The sequence below is a fragment of the Pteropus medius genome, unplaced genomic scaffold (assembly GCF_902729225.1).
Source record: "Pteropus medius unplaced genomic scaffold, Ma_sr-lr_union100, whole genome shotgun sequence".
Classification (NCBI taxonomy): domain Eukaryota; kingdom Metazoa; phylum Chordata; class Mammalia; order Chiroptera; family Pteropodidae; genus Pteropus; species Pteropus medius.
Window position 1 is genome coordinate 27,891,365 of NW_024354502.1, and position 24,892 is coordinate 27,916,256.

A 24,892-nucleotide genomic window follows, 5' to 3' on the forward strand; every position below is an offset into this window, starting at 1 on the left:
CCACATATAACTTTTTACCTAGGTTAATAAGTAGAGTGGTTCACTGCAAAGTAGGTAATAGATTGCCAAGAATGACCATATTAAGAAATTTCCCAAATTTCAAGTAACTATTGGTGTCTTCACACAGTAGCTTAGACTAACATATTTGTTTCCTAACAAATCACCCAGGCTCTTTGTTTTGGCTATTTCACATCTCTTAACAGGAAACCTAACACCAAATCAGTATGATCATAGGCTGGAGTCTCAGCATGTCACACCTGGACACCTATTCATTCATAGCTGGTCTTAAAGGGCAGACTTGGTTACAAAGCTTCTGGATCATTAGGGTTTTAAAAACTGAAGGTAGTTGAGGGTGGTGCAATTTAGTGGAAGCTGGAGGTAAATTCTTTATGAGAGACCACATATATAGTTATATAAAATAAGTTACAAAACGTAAAAATATAATTACCCCATATATTTATTTTTTGTACGTTTGGCTTTCATAAGTCAGAGGTTACAGAGATAATTTTGCCTCTTTATACTTCATATTGAAAATGTGTATGTGTTTGATAAATTTTATTTGAAGGGCTCCAAGAATACCCACTCATCATATAGTTCTTTATAAAATGGTAAGTAGATCATCACAACTTATTCCAAAGTAAAATTAAACAAGTGAGAGAATATTTCCAAGGCATGTCAAAGACACAGTTGCATAGTTTGAAGATAGCAAATTATAAGCAAGCTCAAAACCATGTTGTGTGTTGAAAGCCCATTTCTTTACTACCAGCCCATTCTCTTGAAGCCAGAATATATAATGCTTTACACATCTTTAATCAAGTAATCATTTTCTCTTAGCTGGGCGTAGATGATAATTCTGTTCTAGATATACTTCTACAAATATCCCCTCTCACTTTGAGGCTCCTGGATAGGTAAGCAATGATTTTATCTATGCCAAAAATAGTCTATTCTAAAAAGCTATCAGAATAAATAATAATAAATAACCTTTATCAGCTATAAAATTTCAATATCAAATACCAGCATTCCTGCTACTGCTAATTTAATAAATATGATAGAGCTTTTTTCCTAAATGGTATAAATCATCAATGCTGTTAGCACTACAGTGGAAAAGCTTCAAGTGATAATGGTTTTTCATCCTACAAATACATTTTAGCAAAATAATCCCATCTCAATTTATGTTTTTAACTTTATCTCACTAATATTCATTCGCTCATATTTGGCACTATCCTTCTTATTAGGTAAATAAAAATCCTCATCTTCTAGTGCCCATTAATCAGCTACCAGTTACAGAGTTAAGAACTGATTTAGGCTTGTACTTATCGTGGAGATTAAAATTTAATGAGAGATTCTGGTAACAGATTCTAAATAATTGAATGACATAAGTCCCCAGTAGTTTTTTTTCTTTTAATGAGCTAAGGGATTTAGTTTAATTAAAATTTTAGTCCAAGACTCCTTAGTATGAAGTTGCAATTTACTTGAATAGATTTTTTTAAGAGTAGGATTTTAAAAAGGTACAGACTGAACTTTTTGTATTAGTTACGGTTCTTTATTCTGGTGCTCATGGAAGAAATAGGGGAACCAGTCTAAAAGTTTTGTATGTTTTCATCAAGAACACTTGGACTAGGTTTCTGGAAGGCACCTGTTATGGGGAGTTGGCTGGTACTGCTCTCTGCTTACTTGGGCAGAGGGTTGGCTGGAGCCTTTCTTGTAAGACCCTACCATGTCCCCCACACACTGCCTGTGGAGAATGGAGCTCTTGAACTCATAAAGCATGAGGCCCCCAATCCTTGTACTTAGTACCCTCTGTACCCTCTCAGCTAGTAGCATTTAAAGATGTTTTTAGGTAGACATGTAAGGACCCAGAGAAAAATATTTTGAAACCCATAACCTTCATTTTACAGCTAATCAGTGAATGAAGTTAGAATGCTCTCCCTCTTTATCTAAGAGCCTCATCCGTATTTTCTTGGTACTAAAATTTTACCAATCTGAGTCCTAGTATACTGTAAATACACTGCCACCCCCATCCCACTGTCCCCAGATGAAGCTCTCAGACTTGCAGGCTTTTGGGAGAGATTTTCCTGATGAGCATGCAAGCAAATGCAGCTAGAATAGTTGGGAGCTGCAGGCTGGTCTTTAACACCTGGCTTCAGGAGTGGGGCTGGACTCCAAGTGCTTACGCAGGTGGTTGGCAAAGTCCACCTGGGTCTGTGATAGGACCTGGTTGATGATTGTCTTTGGCAGCCATCCCTAAGGTAGAAGGGTAGAAGATAGTAGAATTTGGTCATCTTGTGGTTAATGTTTCATTCTAGAGACCTGTACCCTATCACAAACCTTATGGGCTGGCTTGTGCTTGATCTTCTCGCTCTATTTATAGGTGCAACCTTGTGGTTGACCAGAGTCAAAGGTTGGAGGACTGCACTGCTGCCCTGCTTTCACAACAGTGTCAGAAATATGATTTGCAGTCAAGACAAATTTCAGCTGTGTCTTCCCATCTGTGTGACCCTGAACTAGTTAGCACACCTTTCTGGGTCTCAGTTTCCTTCTTTCTAAAATAACTAGAGTTGAAATTTGACATGAGAGTTAAGAGGAGAGCCATTGCAGGCTTTTGAGATGGAATATCAGTTAAGCCATTACTCTCAAGTCTCTTCCCCCTTCAATGGTCTGATTCTCTCAAAATGGAAGAGGATTTTTCCTGTTCCATGTGGGATAACGTGGGAGGGGTAAGAATCTATTTTTCTCTCCCCACTTTCCTACTGAGCCACTTCCCGTGCCCCTCACCTTGAGGTCAATGCTGAGCAGCCAAGTGAGTTTGGTCTTTGAGGGACTTCCAGCCAGGGGATGGAGCACCATGCAAGTGGGACCATGCTCAGCTCTGGCAAATGAAAAGTCAAGTCAGGAGGACAATTCAGAGTTTTCTAATGCCGTGAGTTATAGTAGCCACATTTCCTGAGTGCCCTGTCTTTCCAAATCTCATCAGAGAAGTAACCTATGCTAAGAGTGATACTTAACAGTTCGCATGGCTACCAGCTCATCAGAACAAATGCTGATTAGAGCTGGAGCTCAAACCTGGAGGCCTCCTTATAGTGCCTTTTAGTTGCTAGATGACAGAGACATTGGGGAAAGCATTTGGGATGGTGGCTGGGGCCCCTGGAGAACTCAGCTGCTGCATTCTAAGTGGTATGGATTATATTTTAATTACCAGTACGGTCGTACCTGACTATACCAGCTAAACCTCAGCCCTTCCCCTTGCTTTAGAAAATTATTAAGGTTCTTAAACTTTCTGGAAGGGTGCAGACAAACTGGCTGTGTAAGTAGGGCCAATCTTGTCTTTCTCCCCTGCTGTGGAAAATGAGAATCTTCCTTTGCACAAGGAAGTTGAAGGACCAAGGATTGGTTTCTTGGAGCCAAGAATTTATCACACACTTGGCCCAAAGGCCTATGTTAGGAAGAAGAGCTATTGAGCCTGCTGCCGGTATTACCTGATGACACCTTTCTGTTCAGGCATTTCCCCGAAATGTGTGGCCATGCCAGCCAGCACACAGGTGGAGCCTCGGCGCTTAGCACAGCGTACACTCACAAAGTCACGGGGCCCCACGAGGCTTCCTGCTGAATCTGCAGCCAACTCATGGGTGATCATTGTGTCTTTTCCAATCTTCTGCAGGACCTACCAGACCACAGGGAACCAGAATCACTATTTAGCCAGGTCTGGGGGCAAGGTACCACCCACAGTTTTAGCCCACCTCTCAGACTGGGCTCTTGTGGGTCCCTGCCACCCATACCTGGACTCTCCTCACCTTGATCTCCTTGACATTTGGGTTCCACTCTCGCATTGCCTCCATACGTTCCACAAGCTCTTCATAAAGCCTCTCCATGGGCTGATCCACCACCACCTCCAGCCGGAATACCTTGCCCACATCTGGAACCACTTTACTCAGTACTTTATCCCCATTGGCCTGTCAGGGAGAGAAAGGAGCCCTAGCATAAAGGTTAGAGAAAAATATTCCTAGCCTAGGGCACATAGATAATGCCAGGCAAGGCAGGAAGGGGCATACCAAAAAGAATTCTAAGTATTAGGAAACCTGGAACTATTTCTGATTAAGATAAAGTAGGTTATCTTTCCTGCCACAAACCTCATACTGCCGAAGATTTGCAAGGCAATCTGACTGCTCCCTGGTACCTTTTTTCTTGTCGGTAAATGTTGAGTGTGGGCAAGCCCAACTGAAAGCATTACTTTAAAAGCTGAGATCCTGAGAGAGGCAAATCTGAGAGTGGGAAAAGTCTGGTCTACAACCAACTAATTACATATATAATGTTGGTCGAGATCTTAAAGATTTTTTCAGTTCACAACCTCATTTCACCCAGGAAAGATGTAGGTCCAGAGAAGGTAATTGACATGCCCCAGAGACACTTAGCTAAGAGCAGGGCTCACTTCAATCCCAGATTCGTTGACTCCCAAACTAGTAGTCTGTTAACTCTGAGAACTTGGAGAAGGAGATGTATTACCTGAACTTTGGGTAGTGGGCAGCATGTAAGCTTTTGGTGAAGATAAAACCATCAAAATCTCAGTAGAGCCACTTGCTTTTAACATGTGCCTCGTCACTGGCTCCCAGCAAAGGGGCAGTACTCACAAGCAGCTCAGAAGGCTTTGAGCCATCTGTGTTGTTGCAGGTGAGCCCGGATCACCCCTGCAAGCTCAGCCATAAGGCAGGCTGCACAGCACAGACACTGTACCTTGGCACCAGAACTTCTGGCCCAGGGTGATGAGGCCTCTAGTGCATGCAGAACCCCTATTGCATGGTCTCTGCTTAATAGGTATAAAATGTATTTGGAGGTAGCTAAGGATACGGGAACAATGTTTCTCAAATGTGAGTTTCTAAGATGTATTTCATAGGGGAAGGGAGTATCTGAGGATGTATTCTTAGGAAAGGAGAGTGCTAAACTTAAAACTACTTGTTGCCCAGTGACTACTACACAAGATAGGAATTCTGAGAAGAGCAGACCCCCCAGGTGGCTGTGAGGATGGCAATGGAATAGTAAAGAATTATGCGTGCCTCTCCTCCCCTCCCCTCCCTCTCACCTGTTGGTTCTCCTTCTTCCAGCCCTCCTGGCTGCTGAGGATGCCCAGGGCCTTCTGCATGGCCTCTTCTCCCTGTTGGATATAGGCCAGCTCCTGATCACTGTAGAGAGTGTCTTCTAGCCGAGAGCCTGGATACAAAGCCAAGGAGAGACCAAGGTTCCTACTGGTCCCCTAGCCTCCCACCAGCTTTTTATCCATTTTGATCTCTAGATCTGATCTTTCTTCTGAATAGCCAAGACCAAAGCCATAGTATTCAGCCTGCAGGTCAAGTTAGACATAGCAGCTGCAGGTGATAGGATGGGGATTTGGCCGTGAGGAACTCCATTCCCATCCTGTCAAAGTGAGTAAGAAAGGCCAGAGGTGTGGAGGAGACCAGAGCCACATGTACAGTGTTTGCTCCCTGTGAGGCTCCTGCCACTGGCAGAGGCCCAGAAGCTTCAGCACTTACCAAGAAGAGTGCTCCCACACCGGACCTGGTTAATCCATGCACTTGGGGGTGGGCCCCCCAGTGCCCTCCGGTTCAGCTCTTGGCCAATGGCCAGCACAGCTTGGTGCCTCAGCCCTGCAGGGAGGGAAAGAAACTTGCCTAGGAGCAGGAAATCTCCTTTCACCCCTTCCTCTTGTCACTGGCTTGGAGAGGAAGGTGACATGATCAGGAACACACAGATTCCTAGAAGAGACCCAAACTAGAGGCAGGTCAACTCCCAGTCCAGGGCTGGTTACACTGCACCAGCCTGCCTCCAGGGCCCAGAAGTCTGCCTTCCATCTGGGCTGACTGGACCTGGTCCTGCCTGGAGACAGGGGCCACACCAGTATTTCCTTCTTGAAGGGGAGAGAAGCTTTATTCAAACAACCAGAAAAATTCTACTGCAGAAGGAGAATTAAAGATACCCATCCCCTAAGATCTGTGTGCCAGCAGCCAGGGTCTTCACTTTCCTGCTGTCTTACTCCCCCTTTTTTTTCTTCTCCCCCCCTCTTCCTTGCTCATGTCTGAGGCTTGCCAACACTGCTTTGGAGTCAAGGCTTACTCCTATCTCTATCATGGTGGCTAGGACTTTCATGGTACTCTTGGTACTGATCCTAGAGGAAGGCTGAGTCAGGAAGAGTTCAAGGAAGATTGGAGCACTGGAGGGGGGACCAGAAATTACAGAATCTGGAAAGGATATAGGCATCTTGGTATCCAGCCCAGTTGTTCAGGTGGAAAAATTGAGGTCCAGAAGGGATAAGACTTGCACAGACTCACCCCATCGGAGGCACAAATGGGATCAGAACCTGAGTGGCTTGCCCCTGGTCCACTACTTTCCTCACTAAACCACATGCCTGAGAGCTCCTGGTCACAACTCTGAACGCCCTTTCCTCCAGGGAACTCACCCTTCATGTTGTGCACATGTCTGTAGGAGCTTCCAGCACACAGCTTAAACGTTGCCAGGAGCATTGTTCCCTGGCAGCTGGTAGCAGTGCTGTTGCTGTTGCTGCTAGTGCCTCTGCTCTCAAGGGTGGCTTCTGTCCTTTCTGAGCCTGTCAAGGTCTGCCTCCGTCCTGCAGCTGTGTCTGGGACCTGTGTTCTGCATCTTAAATGCCCTCCAGCTGAAGGCTATACTTCATCACCAGGAGATAAAGCCATCATTCACTGTGCAAAAGGAAGGGATCAAGGTTAGAGGGATTGCCTCACACTGCTGCTTTAGCCATTTGTGTGTAGGGGGTGGGGGCAGTGCACAGAAAGGAGTAGGGAGGTTGGTGCCAGACTCAGTGGATGGAGACGAGAGAAGAAAAAGCAGCTGAGGTAAAGACAATTTAGAAGAAAGCATACACCATCTGACTGGTTCTCAAATTGCATGTGGGATACTCTTTAAAACAGATTTCTAAAACACAGAAACTCCAGATTTAATAGGTCTAGAATTGAGGCTCTCAAAGCTGCATTAAAAGAAAGCATCTTAGGTGATTGCCAAACAGTAATTATGTGAACTGTACACTGTGCTTTGGAAAACGCTGACTAGGAGAGTGCCCAGGGTGTCTGTTAAGAGAACCTAGTGGGTCAGAGCTGGTAGAGGACATGCAGCCTCTGGATGAGGAACCTGAAGTCAGAGTAGAAATGGGAGCTCCAGTGGCGCAATTGGTTAGCACACGGTACTTATATGACAGAGAGTGGAAATGACTTGTTCAAGGTCAAACAGCTGGTCAGTGGCAGGGTTAGGACAACAACATAAGCCCACTGACCTTCAGTCCATATTTACAGGGTCCCTCCGGCAGACCACTCCCACCGCCAGACACTTCCTGTGTTGAACTTTTCAATTATTTACTCAGCCATTTATATAAACAACTTTATCAAAAGCATATTCAGAGTTAGTTCCCTTAGGGTTTAGTGCTTGGGCAAGGATACCTCAGGACTGAATCCTATAAGCTCACAAAGCAGAGGGTAGAACTGGACAGACACACCAGAAAGAGGGGACCGGGCCTGGCTGTGCCCCGCACCCTTCCTCACATTTTCCCAGAGTACCCAGGCTGGACAGGCTGTGCCATAGGGCTTGGCATGAGCTGAAATGTTGAAAAGACAGGATACTTGGGTGCTCATCTCAGTCTTTGCACTTAGGGGGCCCTGTGCTCTGAACAGGGACTCACGAGACAGCTGAGTCTCCTCTGCAGTTCTCACACACCATCCCCTAGGCCCAGGAAGGGAGATCCCCTCCCAGTCTACATGCTGGTCTCTGATGAAATCTTTTTCCTTTAAGGTTGACCCTGAGGTTGCTTTTAAACCAGATTCACCTGGCAACAATATTGGGGGTCAAGAGATTTGCCACAGGCCCAGGGCCTACCTCGTGTGTGAGAGAGTTCTGTGTTCTGTCACTACTGCCTGGAAGCAGAGGGAAGACCTAAAAAGTGGGGAGCAGGAACAGGTCTCCCGTGGCTCCCACTGTCTCCCTTACTCCATAAAGGACAAAAGGGACAGGACCTGCTCAGAGCCACACCTGGTGCCTAGAGCCCACACGGAACAGAATGAGTCTCATACCCGCCCTCCCTCCCCCCGCCTCCGCCATTTCAACCCCAGTGAAGCAGTGGGAAGTCCAGCAACACAAAGGGGCCTGGGCTCCTCTCCAACCAGTGGCTACCTGGAGGCCCCTGGCCCATTCCTTAAGGCCCCCTGCAGCCCCTCCTCTGTAAAGCCTTCCTTGACCACCCCAACCTTTTGGAATGGCTTGTTCCTTTGACTCACACCCTTATGTCAATACTACTAGAGAGGCACGATTTCTAGTTCTGATTTGTGTACTGATTTGTGTGTGATTGCTTGTCTCTTCTGTGGGACTGTCTGTCCCTGAGACAGATAACTTGTCCACACGTTCCCCCTTCCCAGCACTCAGCTCCAGGAAGGGCACAGAGTGAGTTCTTGCTCCTTCTCTATTAGGTGATCAATTGGGGAAGCAGCTGGGGGTGCAAATGTATTTTTTTTTTTTTTAGGCGAGGCAACCCTTGGTTGACCTCATGGATTACAAGGACCTTGTCAGCTTACAATCCCTTATTTTTTATTTTTTTGTGCCTACAGCACCTGGTCTTCCTAGGTGGTCTCCCATCCAAGTACTAATCGGGCTCAATCCTGCTTAGCTTCCAAGATCAGATGGGATCAGGTGTGTTCAGGGTTGCATGACCGTAGACGCAAGTATGTCTTTTGAATTAAGAAACTGGGCTGTCAGCTTTGCTTCCAGCCCTCAAAGAGCTCTGAAGGGAGAGGCCTTGGCCTCTGTTGTTCATTGTGTGAAAGGGGGTGGGGGCTTTGCCGTTCATAGACTTGGAAAGAGAACGTGCAGTGTGCCTGGATGGCTGCTCCTCTCTTCTTGGTACACGTGCACCTTCATGCACATGTGTGCCCCAGGGGAGGTGGTGGGGAGCGAGGAGGGGGTTATTATGGGACAAACCATGCAGATAATGTTCAAGGCCCTGCTGTTGCCATTGTGTGGAAAATTATGGCCATCATGAGAGGGGAGGAGGTAGTGTGGGGAGACTGGAGGACTGAGGCATAAGGCTGTTGCTGATGTCAGACGCTGCCACTGACTCAGGAAGGGGGTGCTGGTGACCTCCCCCAGGGCCAAGGCTTTCTTCTCTTCCTCAACCTTTTAGACTGAATGACTACTTAACTCTTGCCGTCCCTTTGAGCAGTAAGGTGGGGGGAGAGGTCTGGAAATTTCCTCTGGTACTAGATATCATCTATAACTGGCTTTGCTTTTTGATGAGGGCAGAATTGCCCAGGGTGGAGAGCAGATGGGCACAGGAAGGAAGGATAGCCAGATATCTGGCGCAGGCTGTGCAGAGTGTTGGAGAGGAAGGCCCCAGGGCCAAAGGAGGCAGGGTGGGCTATGGAGCAGAAAAAAAGGACTTCATTCATTTAATCAACAGTCCTTTATTGAGTGTCCTCTACAATTATGAGGAAAACGAACCATATGACCCAGTATAGAGAGTTGCAGAGCTGATGACTTTTGGAAGTACAAGAAGATGGAACACTTAATTACACAGGGAAAGGAAGAAGTGCTATGGAAGGCTTCTGGGAGGAAGTGACATTAAAGCTGAGTGTGGTAAGTACAATTAGGAGTTAGCCAGTTTTGAGATGAGAGGATGGGGTGCAGGTGTTGCAGGTAGAGCAAATGGCCAACATCATGGAGAAAGTTGCTGAGAATTGAGAGCTGGCTGCCTTGGGGACCTTTTATTGTTCAGCCATGCAGTGTTTGTAGGGTGTGGTGGGAAGATTCCTCTGCAGATTCCTAGGAGGCAGAGGCTGAGACTGGAGGAGAGGTCCCTTGAACTTGTCTGGGCCCCAGTTCAGAGGAGGCAAGCACTGGGTAACACTATCTAACTTTGGGTTTACTGGACTGGTAGTAGGGATGCTGTGAACTGAAGTGGAAGAAGCACAGGTTATGTGTTCAAAGAGACTTTCAGTCCTGGTTTCACCACTTTGATTGTGAGCCACTCATTTCTTCAGTTTCAATATACTTATCTATAAAATGGGGATATGTTTTTCTTTTGTAATCCTTTCAGGTGATTATAAGACTTAAATAATAATACATCAAGAGCCCATAAGATGAAGTCCAGACTTCTCAGTCCAATCTCTGGGCCCTCCAAATTCTCACTTTGGCTTTCTTCTCCAGCAATGCTCAGCATCATCCTGAGGTGCCTGCCCGCCATCTGCCACATGCATATCTTCTCCATATTCAAGGCAGCTCACAGTATTATCTTTCCTCAAAAGCTTCCTTTTGGACTCCACTTTGCCCTACTTTTTAATTAGAATTCAATACTTTTCCCTTTGTGCCCCATTAATGTTTGTTACAGTATCAATAAGACTATTGTCCATTCCCTCCCCACACATACCTCTTAAAAGATTTTATTTTTTTAGAGCAAAATAGAAAAGTACAGAAATTTCCTGTGTAGTTCCCCCTTTTTTACATATCTGTAAACTCCACAAGGACTTGGATGTTCCCCAAGGTTTTGAATCCCTGGCACTTAGTACAGTGCTCGATAATTAATATACTGAATAAATGTTTAATAAATAATTGGAAAGCATAGAACTTGGCACTTTGTAGATTCTCAGTAAATACTGATTTACTTCCATCTCTTAAGGGTGGCCAGCCTGGGGGTGAGGGCAAATGTTGGCCTGCTTATAAGGTATATGCTTATTTAATATTGAAAGAATGGAGTGTTTTCTTCCAAAGAGGCCATTGTGAGAAGGCAGCAGAAAGTCAAGGCAAGTTTGACTCATTGAGTTGGAGGTAATTATGGATTACTTCTTTAGAGTACATTTTATATAATCTAGCACTTCATTCCTTAATCTCAGTTGGTCATCATTATTTCACAGATATCATTCCTATTTGTACAAAGGCAACTCTAAGTATAAGTTCATCGAGGGTATGGAATCTGTTCTAGGAATCTGGCACAACATTGGGGATTTAGCAGATTATAATAGTTTACATTGAGAACTCCTATACCAGGCACTATTCTGAACTCTTTACAGACATTAACACACTTAATTTTCACAAGTACCACCCAAGCAGTTAGTGTAGTTATTACCCCTATTTTATAAATAACGAACTTGAGGCACTGGAAGGTAAGCAGCTTGACTAAGCTCAGAAAGTTATTAAGAACCAGGATGCAAAATCAAGCAGTCTTTTAAAATCTCATTTCTCTATGAAAAAAAAAATTAAAAAATGGGGCCAATAGTTGCTTCTCATAGTGTATACCTGGCATATAGCAGTTTCTCAATAAGTTTTACGGTGATGAATTGACGACTCAACTATTAATTTTACTTCGTTCCATTGTTTGCCCTTCACCCTCCATTTCCAGCAGGTGAGCCAGGCTTTAGGTTTGCCTGCCCAGGCAGTTTGGCAGGGAATGTAAAGTTTCCTGTCTTTTGTAATAGCCTAAACCAGAAGAGCAAACTGAAGGCAGGTTGACTGAATTTAACCTTCCAGATACTTTATTTAACCTGCACGCTATTTTAAGAAAAAACTGAATTAGTTGCCAATGTAAACTATAGGTACAGAAAACAGACCAGTGTTTGCCAGGGGCTGGGGAATGAAGGAGAATGAAATATAAAGGGGCAGGGGTGATGCTACATAACTATATGCAGTTGTTAAAACTCATAGAATCATACAGTGAAAAGAGTGCATTTTACTGGATGTAAATTACACATCAGTAAAATTGGGTCTTAGAGATGGATTCCCAGGCAATCTGGGGTTCTGACCTTGAAATACGCTCAGCATTGAGCACTCTCTTCCTATAAGTCCTAGCTACTGGTTAGCTGGTGCCCCAACACCACGCAATTCTCTATATTTCTAGAGCAGCAGCACTGGATGTCATTTCTTACTCCCAGGTCTAGCCAAGTAGCAAACAAGCTACTGAGTGGCTTGAATTAGGTTTTTTGTTTTTTTTGTTTTTGTTTTTTTTAAAGAGGAGAATGGGTAGAAAATAGACAGGGGGAAGAGAGGCCAAACAGTGAAGTGAGACAGGAGAAAAGACAGACCTGATTTTATTCTCTGCTTCCAAGTCCCCTGGCAGAACCTGAAGAGTAGACAGGTAGGAGAGTCCTAACCAAGGCAGACTAACCCAGAGTTTGAGACAGGCGAGCAGCAGATAAGCTCCATTTCCTAGGGTTGGTTTTCTAATTCTTTCAGCCTTGAAGATCTTGAGGAGAGATAAGAAAATTTATTTTTGATTTTGGGTCACTCATCTGGATACAAAGCCCTGTAAAAGCAAACACCCATGAGGCAGTCTCTTGCTCTCCTTATCCAGTGAACCCCTTGAAGGGGTGATATCAAGATGGAGAGGCAGGCACTACAGTCCAGTTCTGCTTGGAGTACAGTTGGGAGGAAAATGGGCATTAGAGCAGCTGTTTACCTCCAGCAGCCCTGACAAGTCCTCCCCAACCCCTGATCCCATGTTCCCCTGGGATGCTCTTCCAGACATTTTTACACTAAGTATGTCCAAATTCTTCACACCTGGAGGACTGTGGTCTACAGTGAACGCTGACCCAACAGGAGGAGAACATCTCCGTATTCAGTGTAAGGATCTCTTCTAATTACTCAACTCCTGGTTGCTCATTGGGTCCATCTTTTGAGACCTAATACATGCCAGGCATCATTCTAGATGTAGGAATACAGGCATGAACATGACAAAAATCCTGTCCTTAATGTTTTACATTCTTGTGGCAGAGTGGAGCAGACAGTAAATAAATAAAATTTGTCAGATTGGGATACTTGCTATGGTGAAAAATAAAACTGGAAAGGAAATAAATAAAGGAAGGGAGAGAGGTTCTATTTAAAAGAATTAGTCAGAGGTGAAATTTGAGCAGAGTTCTGAAGATTGTGAGGGAAGGACACTGCAGCTATCTGGGGCAACTGTGTACTAAGCACAGAGGACAGTAAATTCTAGTCCCATCCAGGGCACAGGTGATTTTCAGGGGGTAGAGATGAAAAATGGGGAATGGATATATCTTTTTCTTTCCTAGTTGTAATAAGCATATACAAATTTACTACGAACTAAGGCAGTTTTATCCAATGTTTCCAGCAGCTATCCACATAACAAATATACTTTATATTGCCAATATTCATATACATGCATATAACAAGCTTCGCACATAATCTAATTTTATTACATATAATGCACTCTATTTTCTATTCTATTCCAATTTTTTAAAAAATGCTGGTTATAATCCACTAAATTCATATCAAGAGCTAGTAGGTTGCAACCTAGGTTTAAACTACGTCGATCATGTTAAGTCTCACTGGCAAAAACCTTACCTCTCTTGGATTTAACATCATCCTAAGGGTTGAATGTCCATTAGGAGTCTTTGCATTGGTAGAGCACATGTGCATACGAGCTGTGTCACAGATGACATTCCTGCTCAGCTCACATTAGCTCTAAGCCAACAGTTCAGACGACTCTCCTGCTACTCTTTCCTTGATTATGAGCAGGGTTGGTTTTAGCTTCAATCTGGAAGCTTGGGTCAGCATTAAAGCATCAGCCTGCAACATCTAAAACCAAAATACCTTTTTCATACCTCATTGGGAATGCTGGCTTCTAATGGGAAGTTGGATGGAGTTCATCTTGTAGCATGACTTTTGAAAGTCATGCTACAGATATATACATACACATACATACACACACGTATGTATAATTGGAGGGGTAGTCAAGGGGTGAGGAACCGTCCATTAACAGCCTCTCCTTCAGTATTTTCTTGCCAGGTACAATTCCTGGGGTCCACTTCTTGAGCTGTGCAATGCTGCCATGAATGTCACATATGGATCCAAGACTAGAGGTCGGGAACTGCCCACATTAATATAATTGCTTGGTGAGCCTCCTCTGCTTGCTGGCCTATAGCCTATGCTGTTTGCACAGCCCTCTGCCTGAGCCTGCCAGCCAGAACCCTTGTGAGTAAAATGAGACCAATTTTCAATCTTCACCTCTGTGTAATACCTCTGGGGTTCACACTGACATGGCTTCCCTGAGAAGCCCTTCATAATGGATAATATAAGGGTGTCTGGCTGCTTAAATATCCAGGGCCTGTTGGCAGTTTATTAGTTGGGGAGGGAAGAGACCGTGGTTTAAACTTAGCTAAGAGCATGCAATGTAAAGTCAGAGGCCAAGGAAAGGGAGAAAGTCCAGCTGTTAAGAGTAAGAGATATGCTGCTGTACTCAACTGTATCAGAATAAAGATGGCCAGCAGAGGAGCTTTGGTAGGTCTTACGTCTCCCCTGGAAGCAGTCTCATGGGAACACCTACTGAAAGAAACTATTAAAGATAAAAGAAATGTATGAACAGAGGTTGATTCTGAAGTCTTAATAACACAAGGGAGTACTAACAGTGGTCCAAGAAAAAGCATGATTTCAGTATCTGCAAAAATCCTCGGCTGGGCCGAGCTGAAGGCAAACCATTTTTCTGAGCATCTTGGAGACTAAGAAAAGAAGCAGGTAGTCTAATTTCATCTTTTAGGTCTGTTAGCTGCTGCCTGTGTGACAAAGGTCTAAAAGCAATGGTCAAAGCCTTACTATGGCTGGAAAATTCTCGACTTGTGAAAATTGTCCCTTTTCCTCTTTTAAGAATAAACCATAATACATTATTGAATTTGGGCTTGTTTGAAGAAGGTTGAAAAAAAAACAGATAGTGAGTCCAAATTCCTTGAAGGTGTCAGACGTTCTAAAACAGTGGTGCTCAGAAAAAACAAATGATGTTTTTTCAGAGTCAGACTCTGAAAGAGTATCATGTACTTAGTTAGATATGTTTTTCAAAAGTTGGTGATGAGTTTTTTTTCCCTTTGTATGAGATGTTAATAATAAATTCTGGTTATTAAATGGTAAGATTAGAGGCAAAACATGCTTGATAAATCATTAACTGTTTCTTCACAAATTATCTGGTCTAAACCAACCTAATGATGAATAGCTCAGCAGTCAAATCGTTTATAGGCATTAGGGGCAGTTTTAAAAACACCTGAGCTCATAAAATGTTAACTATATTAAATACTATAAAATAATTCAGACATAGGAATTGTATGAAAATCTTATGAAAAGGATATCTTTGCTCAACAGACTATAAAAGGAAATATCAGGAATTCTGTAATTTAAAAAACTGAAAATCTGAGAGGGCAACTGACTTGCTCAAGCCAAAGTGCTATAAAGAACAAAGTCAGAATTTTAACCTATGTCTCCTAACTCCTAGTTCAGTATATGGTCCACTAAACCACAGTGTACTCTTCAAGTACAGGCTGTTAACACTTGCTATGCAATCAGCAGCATATCAGAAAAGTGGCATCACCATGGACTGTCAGCCAAGAATAACCTAGATGTATCACTCATTGACACGCCATTTTATATGTGCTCCTTTCTGATATAGCATCGGAGGCTCAAGATTCAATGTGAAGGCCTAGAAAACCAAACTAAACATAAGATTTAGAGGAAGTCCCCTTAGTAAAAAGTCACGGGAACAGAGTTTGGAATAGATATTGGTGAAGTGAGAACAGCACGTTCAGTAGTGATGTCATTTCTCAAACCTGAAACTGTTGTTATAACCTGTAACTGAAAACCTCGCTGAAAGCTCCTTCCTCAAGCCTGAAAATGCTTTTCTTATCAGTTAAAAACATGAAAAGGGGAGAGGAGAGGATCTACAAGATATTTATTATGAAAATATTCTTTTGTAAGCAAGTAGCAGCTTGGGTGTTTGACAGAAGGGGAAATCCCAGTGTTTGGGACTTTATAACTTTGAGATGAGAAACTTAATTTTGTCTTTCACTGGAGTCAACTCAAACTGGGGAGATAACATGACAATTTTGAGATTCATATTTTATTTACAAGCAAATAAAGACTGTCTCTTGTAAACTCTAATTTGGGCTGAGAAGAGCAATATAAAGAAGTAGTTGCTGGCTCCATAGTGATCGGTGAAAGGAGTCCATCCCACTGTTCTTTTAAATAATGACTTTGTTATTAAATAGAAAAAAAAGCCACATGATTTCTTCATGTTGTATATATGTGAAAGAATTCAAAAGAAAAATGTCTTTTCAAAATTCTCCAGTCTCTAGTTAAATGTGTGAAGTGGCTAGAATACCACATTCATTCAGTGATAGCCCCTGTTCCCCAAAAGAAGTAGCCTCTGAGCAGAAGACTTAATACTCATCAAGAGTGTCTGCTCGAGGAATGGAGAGACCTCGATCCTTAAGAGCCTGAACCTTCAGCTTCTCGGCTTCCAGCTTGGTCTGCTGTTCTACCCTTTGTTCTTCTAGGATTTCTTCAATAGACACTTGCTGGAGGGGTGTGTCACTTTCCTTTTCCAAGTCCTACAAAACAAGCAGGTTTGAAAAACTTCAACTGATGACCAAGAATAGAAAACATTACAGATCTAAAGGCAATGGATCCCTATGTGAGGCTTCCGTTATTTTTCATAATGGCTAACAAGGCCTTCTAGAGACAGATAAATTTTACAAATAATGGCTGGCAACACTACTATAGAATACATACTTACAGGAATGTGGTAACAGAAATCAGTAAAAGTGTATAACAAAGCTTAAGGTGGTCTGAAGTCTTACATTAGCCAAGGACTACTATCTCTCCAACTCCAGAGACTCCAAAGACAATTCCTGAGGCTAAGATGGCTTTAGATAAGTTTTGTATTTTTACATTATCAAAGTCAGCTTAATGTCTAGGAGTTGTTGCTCAATAAGAAGCACTCCTCTCCCTCAAAGGCAAAAAACTGTTCCTCTGTTGCATTAACTAGGAGTCTTTAAATTATAACACAAGACTCATTTCCCCTCTATGGCAAGAAGTCTTCTAGAGAAAACCTCAGCAGACTGGTTAGATTACTAAGCCTATCTGGGCCCAATATATTTCTCTATTTTAATTAAAAATTATTTTGCTTGCTAAAAAAATTTTCCTCTCATTTCAAAAATACATGCTCATTGTATGAAATTTAGAAAACAATTAGAAAAAAGATTTTTAAAAAATTACCCATAATTCCAGTATGGAGGGATAACATTTTGGTGGCTATCCTTCCAATTTTTCCATGTATATATTTTCAAAAAAACTCACAATGAAAATATTGACTGTAATTTTTTTCACTTAATATGGCACCATATACCATAATATGCTTAATATTTTTATTTTTTAACATCTCATCAACATTTGATAACCAATCTTGTAATGCAGAATCTTGCTATAAAAGTATCTCACTATCCCAGATTTATTCAGTTCATTCTCTTTAAAATGAACTATAAGTATTATTCTGTGTTTTTGAAACTGGAAAGCCCATACGAACGGGGTATTCTTATTTTTTATCCTCTTCTCTTTCGGTGATAAAATTCTGGGAAGCATTAACACATACACAAACTCTTCAGATGTTCCAATCTATCACTGGATATTAATCTTCATACGTTACCAAAGCCTCAGAACCCACAGGCTGTGACATTATCAAATGGAGGACTCTCATCAGAGAGGTTAGAATGAAAGCCACAGAGATCACATAAACAAACCCTGCCTTGGGTCAAATGTTAACTGCATCCAGCAAAACCTTTGTTATCAAGTGTAACCTGCCCTCACAACCCACAGGTAGCAGCTGAAAGGAAGATCACATTCTTAGCTCAGTGTTCTGCCTCTTGACTTTTCAGTATATTACTTATGCAGCTATTCATGTAGTTATGATGCTGCTTCCCAACAATCAGTCTTGTTACTTAAGACTGTGTTCATCACCATCCTTGAGGCAGAATCCAGGGACTTCTTAAGCAATAGAATGTTTATACAATCCAGATGGTTTCTGGGTACGAGTTTCCCTATGGTTGGCACTTAATTTCTTCCAACTGACTATTGATTCATATAACTATGTAAACATTCCTGAACCATATTTCTCTGGTGGAACCACTGTAAAATTCTGCAGCATCCAAACCATAATATAGAAATAAAAGTACTTTTCTCTACAAAAGGGCTCCAGGAAACAATGAATCTTCAAGAACAAATGCAAGTTCACGTCTTCTCACATACACATCTACATAGGGGCACATCTGTGCCACTATAATTGGCACAGAAAGCATTTCTATAATGTTCACTACTTTAAAACTGAAGCAGAGTATGTATAAATAATTTAACTTAAATCAAAATAATGTTTCCTCTTTAAAAACTAAATTCAGAAAAGTATAAAAAAAGGAAAAAATAATCACCCATAATCCTGCTGTCCAGAGATCAGTTAGCTCCTCTTAATATACTGGCAAACCAGTTCACAGTCATTTATTACTCCTTCCTCCTAGCCCTGAGTAGTATAATGCTTTATTTCAACCTTTACATAATACAAGGCGATGACAATTTCTGTTTCATAAACATGCAAGAAATAATACACTGAAAGATCAACCACTAAAATATTTTAAAAATTAGAAAAAGGTAGTTCACATATTTCATAGCAGCACTTGGGCAGTATTGATTAGTCATTCCTAGCTGTTTCAACAGAAGGTCTCTACAACAATCTGACCCTGCAGAATTATCTCCTTACTTTCTCAAATGGCTTATTAAAAATAGCTATGGGGTGGCTCTATAGTGTAGTGGTCAGCATGTCTGCTTTACATGCAGAAGGTCCTGGGTTCGCACCCCAGGTAGAGCCACAAACCATACCTTGGATGTGCCAGGCCCGGGGAGCGCGCCGATAGCGCTTGGGAGGAGACACCCCGCCTTCAGAGATCCAGTTCTTAAGGGGAGATGGCAACATCCGTAGGTCAGGGGTGGAAGTGGGATGTGGGGGGGAATTAAAGAGGGGGAAAAAATTAAAAAAAAAAAAATAATAATAATAAAATAAAAAAATAGCTATGGACAAAACCACTCCACTCCAAAGATTTCTGAAAACCTGATTTAAGATATGTCTAGGTATTGGGAAACTTTATTAAAAACTTTAAAAACAAAATCGAAAATCAAGCAAATGTCAAAATTTTTTGTTCATTTTCCTGACAAACTCAATACTCAGAAGCAGCAGAATCAAATCAAAGGTTTTAAATGAGGTACTTTTCTTTTTAAGTAATGTTTCATGTAAAACATGAAATCAAATTTATTTTCTTTTAAAATGTCTGAGTTTTCCTAATAATTTTTTATATATATAGTTTTCTAACACTTTTGTATGTATATATGCAAATGTATGTGTATGTATATGTACATACACACACCCCTACAGTAACAGCACTTTATAACATTTAACTTTTCAACTGCCAGCTGTCTTCCTGGCACAGATACAAAGGGACCTCTTCCTTGGCTGTAAGCTAAGGATTCAAGTGAAGCTGGGCTCCACCGTCAGGATAGTTCACTGAAAGGTTTCTCTGATAGCCACTCTTTGCTCTTCCCCACTTTAAAAAATGTGGATATCACATTGTATATGCAATGCGTCTCCCCCCACCAAACATGGCTAATTAACTTTTTGTCACGAAAAACTACTTTAAATGACTGCAAAGTATTCCAATGTATATAAATCTTACTTTATTCAATTATTCTTCTTAAGTTTTTTAATTTTCTGATATTGAGATAGCAGAAATAATATATTAATGAATACATTTGTATGGGATGATATTTATTTTTTAAGATATCAGGTAAAATCAATGATATTTTGCTGCTAATAGAATCAAATCTTTAAAATGCCAAGAGGCACTGAAACAAAGTTATTCTCTGTAACTTTCCTAAACTAATTTGGTGGTTTTCTATGAAAAGCTGGGTGAAATGTGGAAAGTATATTTTTTCCTCTTGAAAAGACAAAGAGAAACTTAACTAGCACGATTACCAAGATTCATAGCAACTCAATAGTTTTCACTTACTATTTCTCCTAGTAGGACCACATTTTCGCCTCTGACCACAAAAATCCCTCGAGGAATATCACCGTATTTTTTGCCCACATGAATACGCTCCACAGTCTGATGTAGCACTAAATTAGCTATAAGTGTATAGGGAAGAAATGAAAATATTTAGTTCAAATTATTGGATAAAGGTCCATAACTCAAGCAGTTATTTTGAGCAGAAAAGATTTGGCTGAATATGATTTCCAAACTTTTTAATTCTGGGAAAAGCTAAAATTTCAAACCTTCTCATATTTCATTAAGACACACCACTTAGGAGATTCAGAACAACTATAAACTGAGAGAGTATCTGGGATTATGTTGCACTAATACATGAATGATGGTGGGAAAAAGTTAAGAAAGTTAAACTTGTTTACCATTAACTGCTAATATCAACATGGCTCTAAGAAAATATAAACGAGTAGGGCACTTGGAAAACTCTAAATTAAACTGCAAAGATTAAAACTCTGGTTATTCAGAAAAAGGAAACAGTTTTTCTATGTTGTGTGGATATGTGTGATGATTTACCAAAGATTTAACTTTGTTTCAGTACTTAGGATTCATTTAACCCAATAAAGGTGTCCATGAATTACAATACAGCAAAAACCTATTTTTTCACTTTGTCAGTAATATGAGAGTAAAGCCAGTATATATTACTTTTCCTTCTGATGAATTTGACATAAGATTTAGAAACCCAATCTGTTAAGAATATTTTTCTCCTTTCTATTGGTACCCTTTGTCTTATTTGAAGAAAAGCAGATATCTATGCTCTTATCTTCTATAACTTCTTATGAGTGTTTCAGTTATGTTGTTTTTCCTCATGCCTAAATCCACTGACCTCGCAGATGTGCAACATATGTAGATATGAACTGAGAAGTTTCTTGAAACAGATGCAAATATAGATCTCTTTAGAAAAAATGCAGGATGCAAAGACAGAATCTTGTGTCTCATGTATCCCTAAGTGTAAATCTTGAGCTAATGTTGGGGTCCCTAAAAAGCTGCAGGAAATACCTTCTATCCAATCTTCATTGGACAGGAAGGGATTACCTTCGGTGCAAGAATTGCTTTGAAGAGTAGTCACACCCAAGCCAATGTACAAATGAGCAGATTTTTCACAGGACTGAGTTTATGTCTATCATTTGGCTCCCTCTAATGGAGAAAATAAAAAAATAGTCCAAAACATTGTTATATGTTCTAGTGAAAACCAGTTTTAGAAACACAGCTTGTAAACATAAGTTTTTGAACCATCTAATCATAACTTAAGAAACAATGATATAATGACTCAAAACAGTATTCCCTTATGCCAGACACGTGAAAAAGTTGCAGACAAATTTCAATATGAAATAAAACAAAAATATAATGAACAGCTCTTATTATCCAAAGTATAAGAGAAATCCATAACTAATACATACCAAATTGATCGATGCTTCTCAAAAAGCCTATAAGTGTCCTTCCATCTCGAAGCAGGACCAAGTGCTTTTCTAGAAATAGGAAAAAAAATCTTTAAAAAATGAAAACTGTTAGCTTCAGTGAATTTACGGTAACAACAAAAATAAAGTTAATAGCAGTTTAAGCTCTACTATTTCTTCCAATGTATTTAAGGTGGTATTCACTGGGAAATTAGAAGGACCAAGGTAGCCTGGGGTTTAAAAAGTTAATGGTGAAAAAAATCAGAGTAGTGTGGCGGAGTGGAAAAAGGAGTGGGTGAATAGTCAAGAAGTCTGTCTGGCTCTAGATGCTGATGTCTGACAGTTAAACCCCCTGAGTGTCATGTCAGTTTCTATATCTGCAAATTGAGAAATTCAGTCTGGATTATCTTATGATCTTAGGTCTAGAATTACTTTCCTCTCAACTTTGAAGAGCTTCTATTTCACACTTTGGAATCAGGGGAAGTTTTAAATAAAAATACCTCAGACATGTAAAATGAGGATGATGATAATAAGCTAGAGCAAAGATTCAATAATACTTATTGAAAGCTATGTTCTGTTCTAGGGCCTAGATATAGTACAGAATAAGACTCAGAAAGTCACCAGCCTTGTGAACTTATATTCCTGGTGGAGGAAAGCAAACAAAACAAAATGACCTATTGTAATTAGTACAATGGAATAATAAGATAGTAGGATAGTATGATGAAGAGAGAAGAGGTGGCTAGGGAAAACCCCTCTGAAGAGGTGACTCTGATTCTGAATAAGCCAGTCACTGGAATAACTAGCAAAATTCATTCATTCGTTTCTTTAATGTCACACATAAAATACTTTCTAGATGCAGAACAGAGGGACAAGATTTTTCCCTGAAAAAATTTATAATTTTCCTTGGGCTATATTTAAGTACTGTAAGAAACCACATCGTAATTACATGAGACTGAGAGAAACTCTATCTAGCTAGAGGATATATGTGAGTTGGCCCTTGAAAGATAGATAATTTTTGGCCATGGGAAGAAGTGATGGGGAAGGGTAAGGGCAGGAAAATCTATAATTTAGGCAGGAGGGGAAAAAAGGGGCTATGTATCCATATGTTCGGTGAAAAGTTGAGAGTGTGAGGGAAATAACAGGAAATGAAGTCAGAAAAGAACTGGGAGCAGACTGAGTTTGGATTTGATTTTATAGGGGACAGTGAAAGAAACAGTGAAGACTGAACTGGCAAAAAGGGAGACCAGTTGAGGCTATTTCCAGAGTCTGAGACATGAAGAAGAGACCCGAACCAAGGTAGAGATGAGAAGGGAGAGGATGAGAGAACTAAGACTGCGAAGTTGTAAGTAATGGGATTTGCCAACTAATTGAGTTTATGTGGATAGACTCATAAGCGAAAGAGTGGGGTGCTACAGAGATGAGTTAAAGAGCATGTAGAAGAAACAAACTCAGGGTATTAGGTCATTAGCTGTTTGCAATTCTGAAGTGCTATCACAGCACTTATGTACAACTGTCAAGAGACAGTTGGAAATGTAAGACTGGAATGCCAAAGAGGTGAGAATTAGAGAGAGCAATTTTAGATAAGGCCACAAAGAGGAGAAACATTTATTAAATCCAGATCTCCTAGAGATTTAAAGAAAGAAGCAGATCAAAGATGGAGCCTATGAGACGATCTATTTTAGGGAACAATAAGAGTTGGAGAGGTAAGAAATTAGCAAGTACCAATACTGGAGAAATCAAGAGTACAGAATTAAGAATCCCATGCTAATAGTATCACAATGCTGCAGTGGGGAGGGGAAAACTCAGAAGAGTGCATTCGACTGATGCCTTTTAAGAATGCAGCTTTAGTAGTGCGTGGACAACAAAAACCAAATTTCAGGTGGTCTATGGCAGGCGGTCAGGAAGAGTCAAAATGGAGATGACTCAAGAGGTTTGGGGGTAAAGATATGAAAAAAGGGATTGGGAAACACAACTGAAAAAAATTGAGATGGACAGACAAGAACATAAATGAAAGGAAGGATTCAGGGGGAGAAAGATAGAAGGGATGAAAAAAAAGGATATTAATGGAAGAAGGTTCCAGAAGCAGTGGAAAGAAAGTATTAAAAGACAAGCTAAAAGGGAAGAATACTTCCTACTCAATGAGAGGATGGGTGAAAATACAGAAAGAATAAGGAAGGAGGAGGATAAGTATGTGTGGGCAGGCAGTGAAGGATGCATATGAAATGGTTTTGCACCTTTCAATAAAGGAAGGGGCTTGGAATCTATAATAAAGAGATTAGAAGGTTTGAGAACAAATATCATTTTTAATATAATGAAAGGATGTGTTAGGGACTCAAATAATTCAGATTTATAACAAGAGGGCATCCTCAGAAAACTAAAACTGAAGATTTCATTACACATTACAAATAGGCTTGTACAGTGGTTATTTATATGAATTTGATCCGATTTACACTACATTTCCCTTCAATAGCAAAATCACTAATTTGGATTTAAAAATTACAATAAAAAGAGAGTTTAGACAATAAAAAGAGAGTTTAATTATACACTCACTCTTTAATTTGCATATACTATAACTGCATAAATTGTAGTAACTTGTTTGGAACTGTGTGTAAACCATTTTGCAACAATCACAAATTAACGAGACATCGCACGATTAAAACGATTACAAAAATGTTGCTTGAGGAATAATTCACAGATGAGAGGTGGGCAAAAGGAAAGACAAGACAACTCTAAGTATCTCCTCTTTTGTACAGAACTGAGCTCTTCAGGACAATGATTAGGAGTAAGGGAGATCTTTTTAATAAAAGCAAAAAAAAATTGTCTTAAGGGAAAAAAAAGTGTTAAGTGACTCAGTCTTTCCAGAAAAGTCAATACCTTGTCTGGCAGTGAACTTTACTACCATAACCTGGAAATGCTAAAGACCCTCACAGTAAAAGAATACTGCAAATGAATACACAGCATAAAGCCTGTGTTTACTGCCAATGAAGTCCTAAAGCTGCTGTCTTAATATTTTCATTTCTTGATGAACCCTTTAAGCAGTCTCATCCATCCACCAGAAACAACGTGGTACTTCAGCTGCGTCCCTCGTATGCAGGAGAGAATTCTATAGCTTGTGGCTGACACGCCCGTGAACTGGTATTGTCTGCGAGGGGCGGGATAGCAGGCTAGGAGCTGGGCAAACGGTGTGTCCCGTGGCTCCTCCATTCCGTGGAAGATGTTAACGCTAAACGAGCAGAACTGTGCTAAAAACACACCGCCCCCCGTCCCAGGCCCCCTCGAAAGAGGCACCCTTCGCAAGGAAGGCTCTCACCCCGGACTTCACCCAAAGGAGATGAACTACTTACTGTCAATGTCCTCGATGAGACTGGCGGTGCCAGGCATATAATTCATTTTGAGCTGAGATAAGGCTGCAATGTGTAGTGAGGGTGGGCCAGCGCGTCCAACACCTCCTCCCTCCTAACGTACCCGCCGCCTCCTCGGGACCGAGACAGGAACCCGAGCAAGGACCAGGAATCCTGCCCCGGCTTTCAGCCGCCGGGGCCTGCCGGAAACTCCTCCATGTTATCTCCACCCACTTCCGGTACCACGTGCCCG

General features: G+C 41.2%; 2 protein-coding genes and 1 pseudogene across 2 annotated transcripts; all 3 read right to left on the reverse strand.

Annotated features, from left to right (window-relative positions):
* Positions 1-432: 432 nt before the first annotated feature.
* Positions 433-15,550, reverse strand: STAR (steroidogenic acute regulatory protein). Its single transcript, XM_039853794.1, has 9 exons — positions 13,351-15,550; positions 12,075-12,235; positions 6,446-6,704; positions 5,523-5,636; positions 5,075-5,202; positions 3,792-3,950; positions 3,477-3,661; positions 2,776-2,869; positions 433-2,244 (listed from the first exon to the last, which is right to left on the reverse strand). Exons 3-9 carry the CDS (start codon positions 6,507-6,509, stop codon positions 2,131-2,133), a joined length of 858 nt encoding a protein of 285 aa, XP_039709728.1. The 5' UTR covers positions 6,510-6,704; positions 12,075-12,235; positions 13,351-15,550; the 3' UTR covers positions 433-2,130.
* Positions 8,604-8,722, reverse strand: LOC120595935 (uncharacterized; annotated as a pseudogene).
* Positions 15,551-15,703: 153 nt separating the features above from the next.
* Positions 15,704-24,873, reverse strand: LSM1 (LSM1 homolog, mRNA degradation associated). Its single transcript, XM_039853801.1, has 4 exons — positions 24,643-24,873; positions 21,302-21,370; positions 19,872-19,987; positions 15,704-16,376 (listed from the first exon to the last, which is right to left on the reverse strand). Exons 1-4 carry the CDS (start codon positions 24,686-24,688, stop codon positions 16,206-16,208), a joined length of 402 nt encoding a protein of 133 aa, XP_039709735.1. The 5' UTR covers positions 24,689-24,873; the 3' UTR covers positions 15,704-16,205.
* Positions 24,874-24,892: the final 19 nt, after the last annotated feature.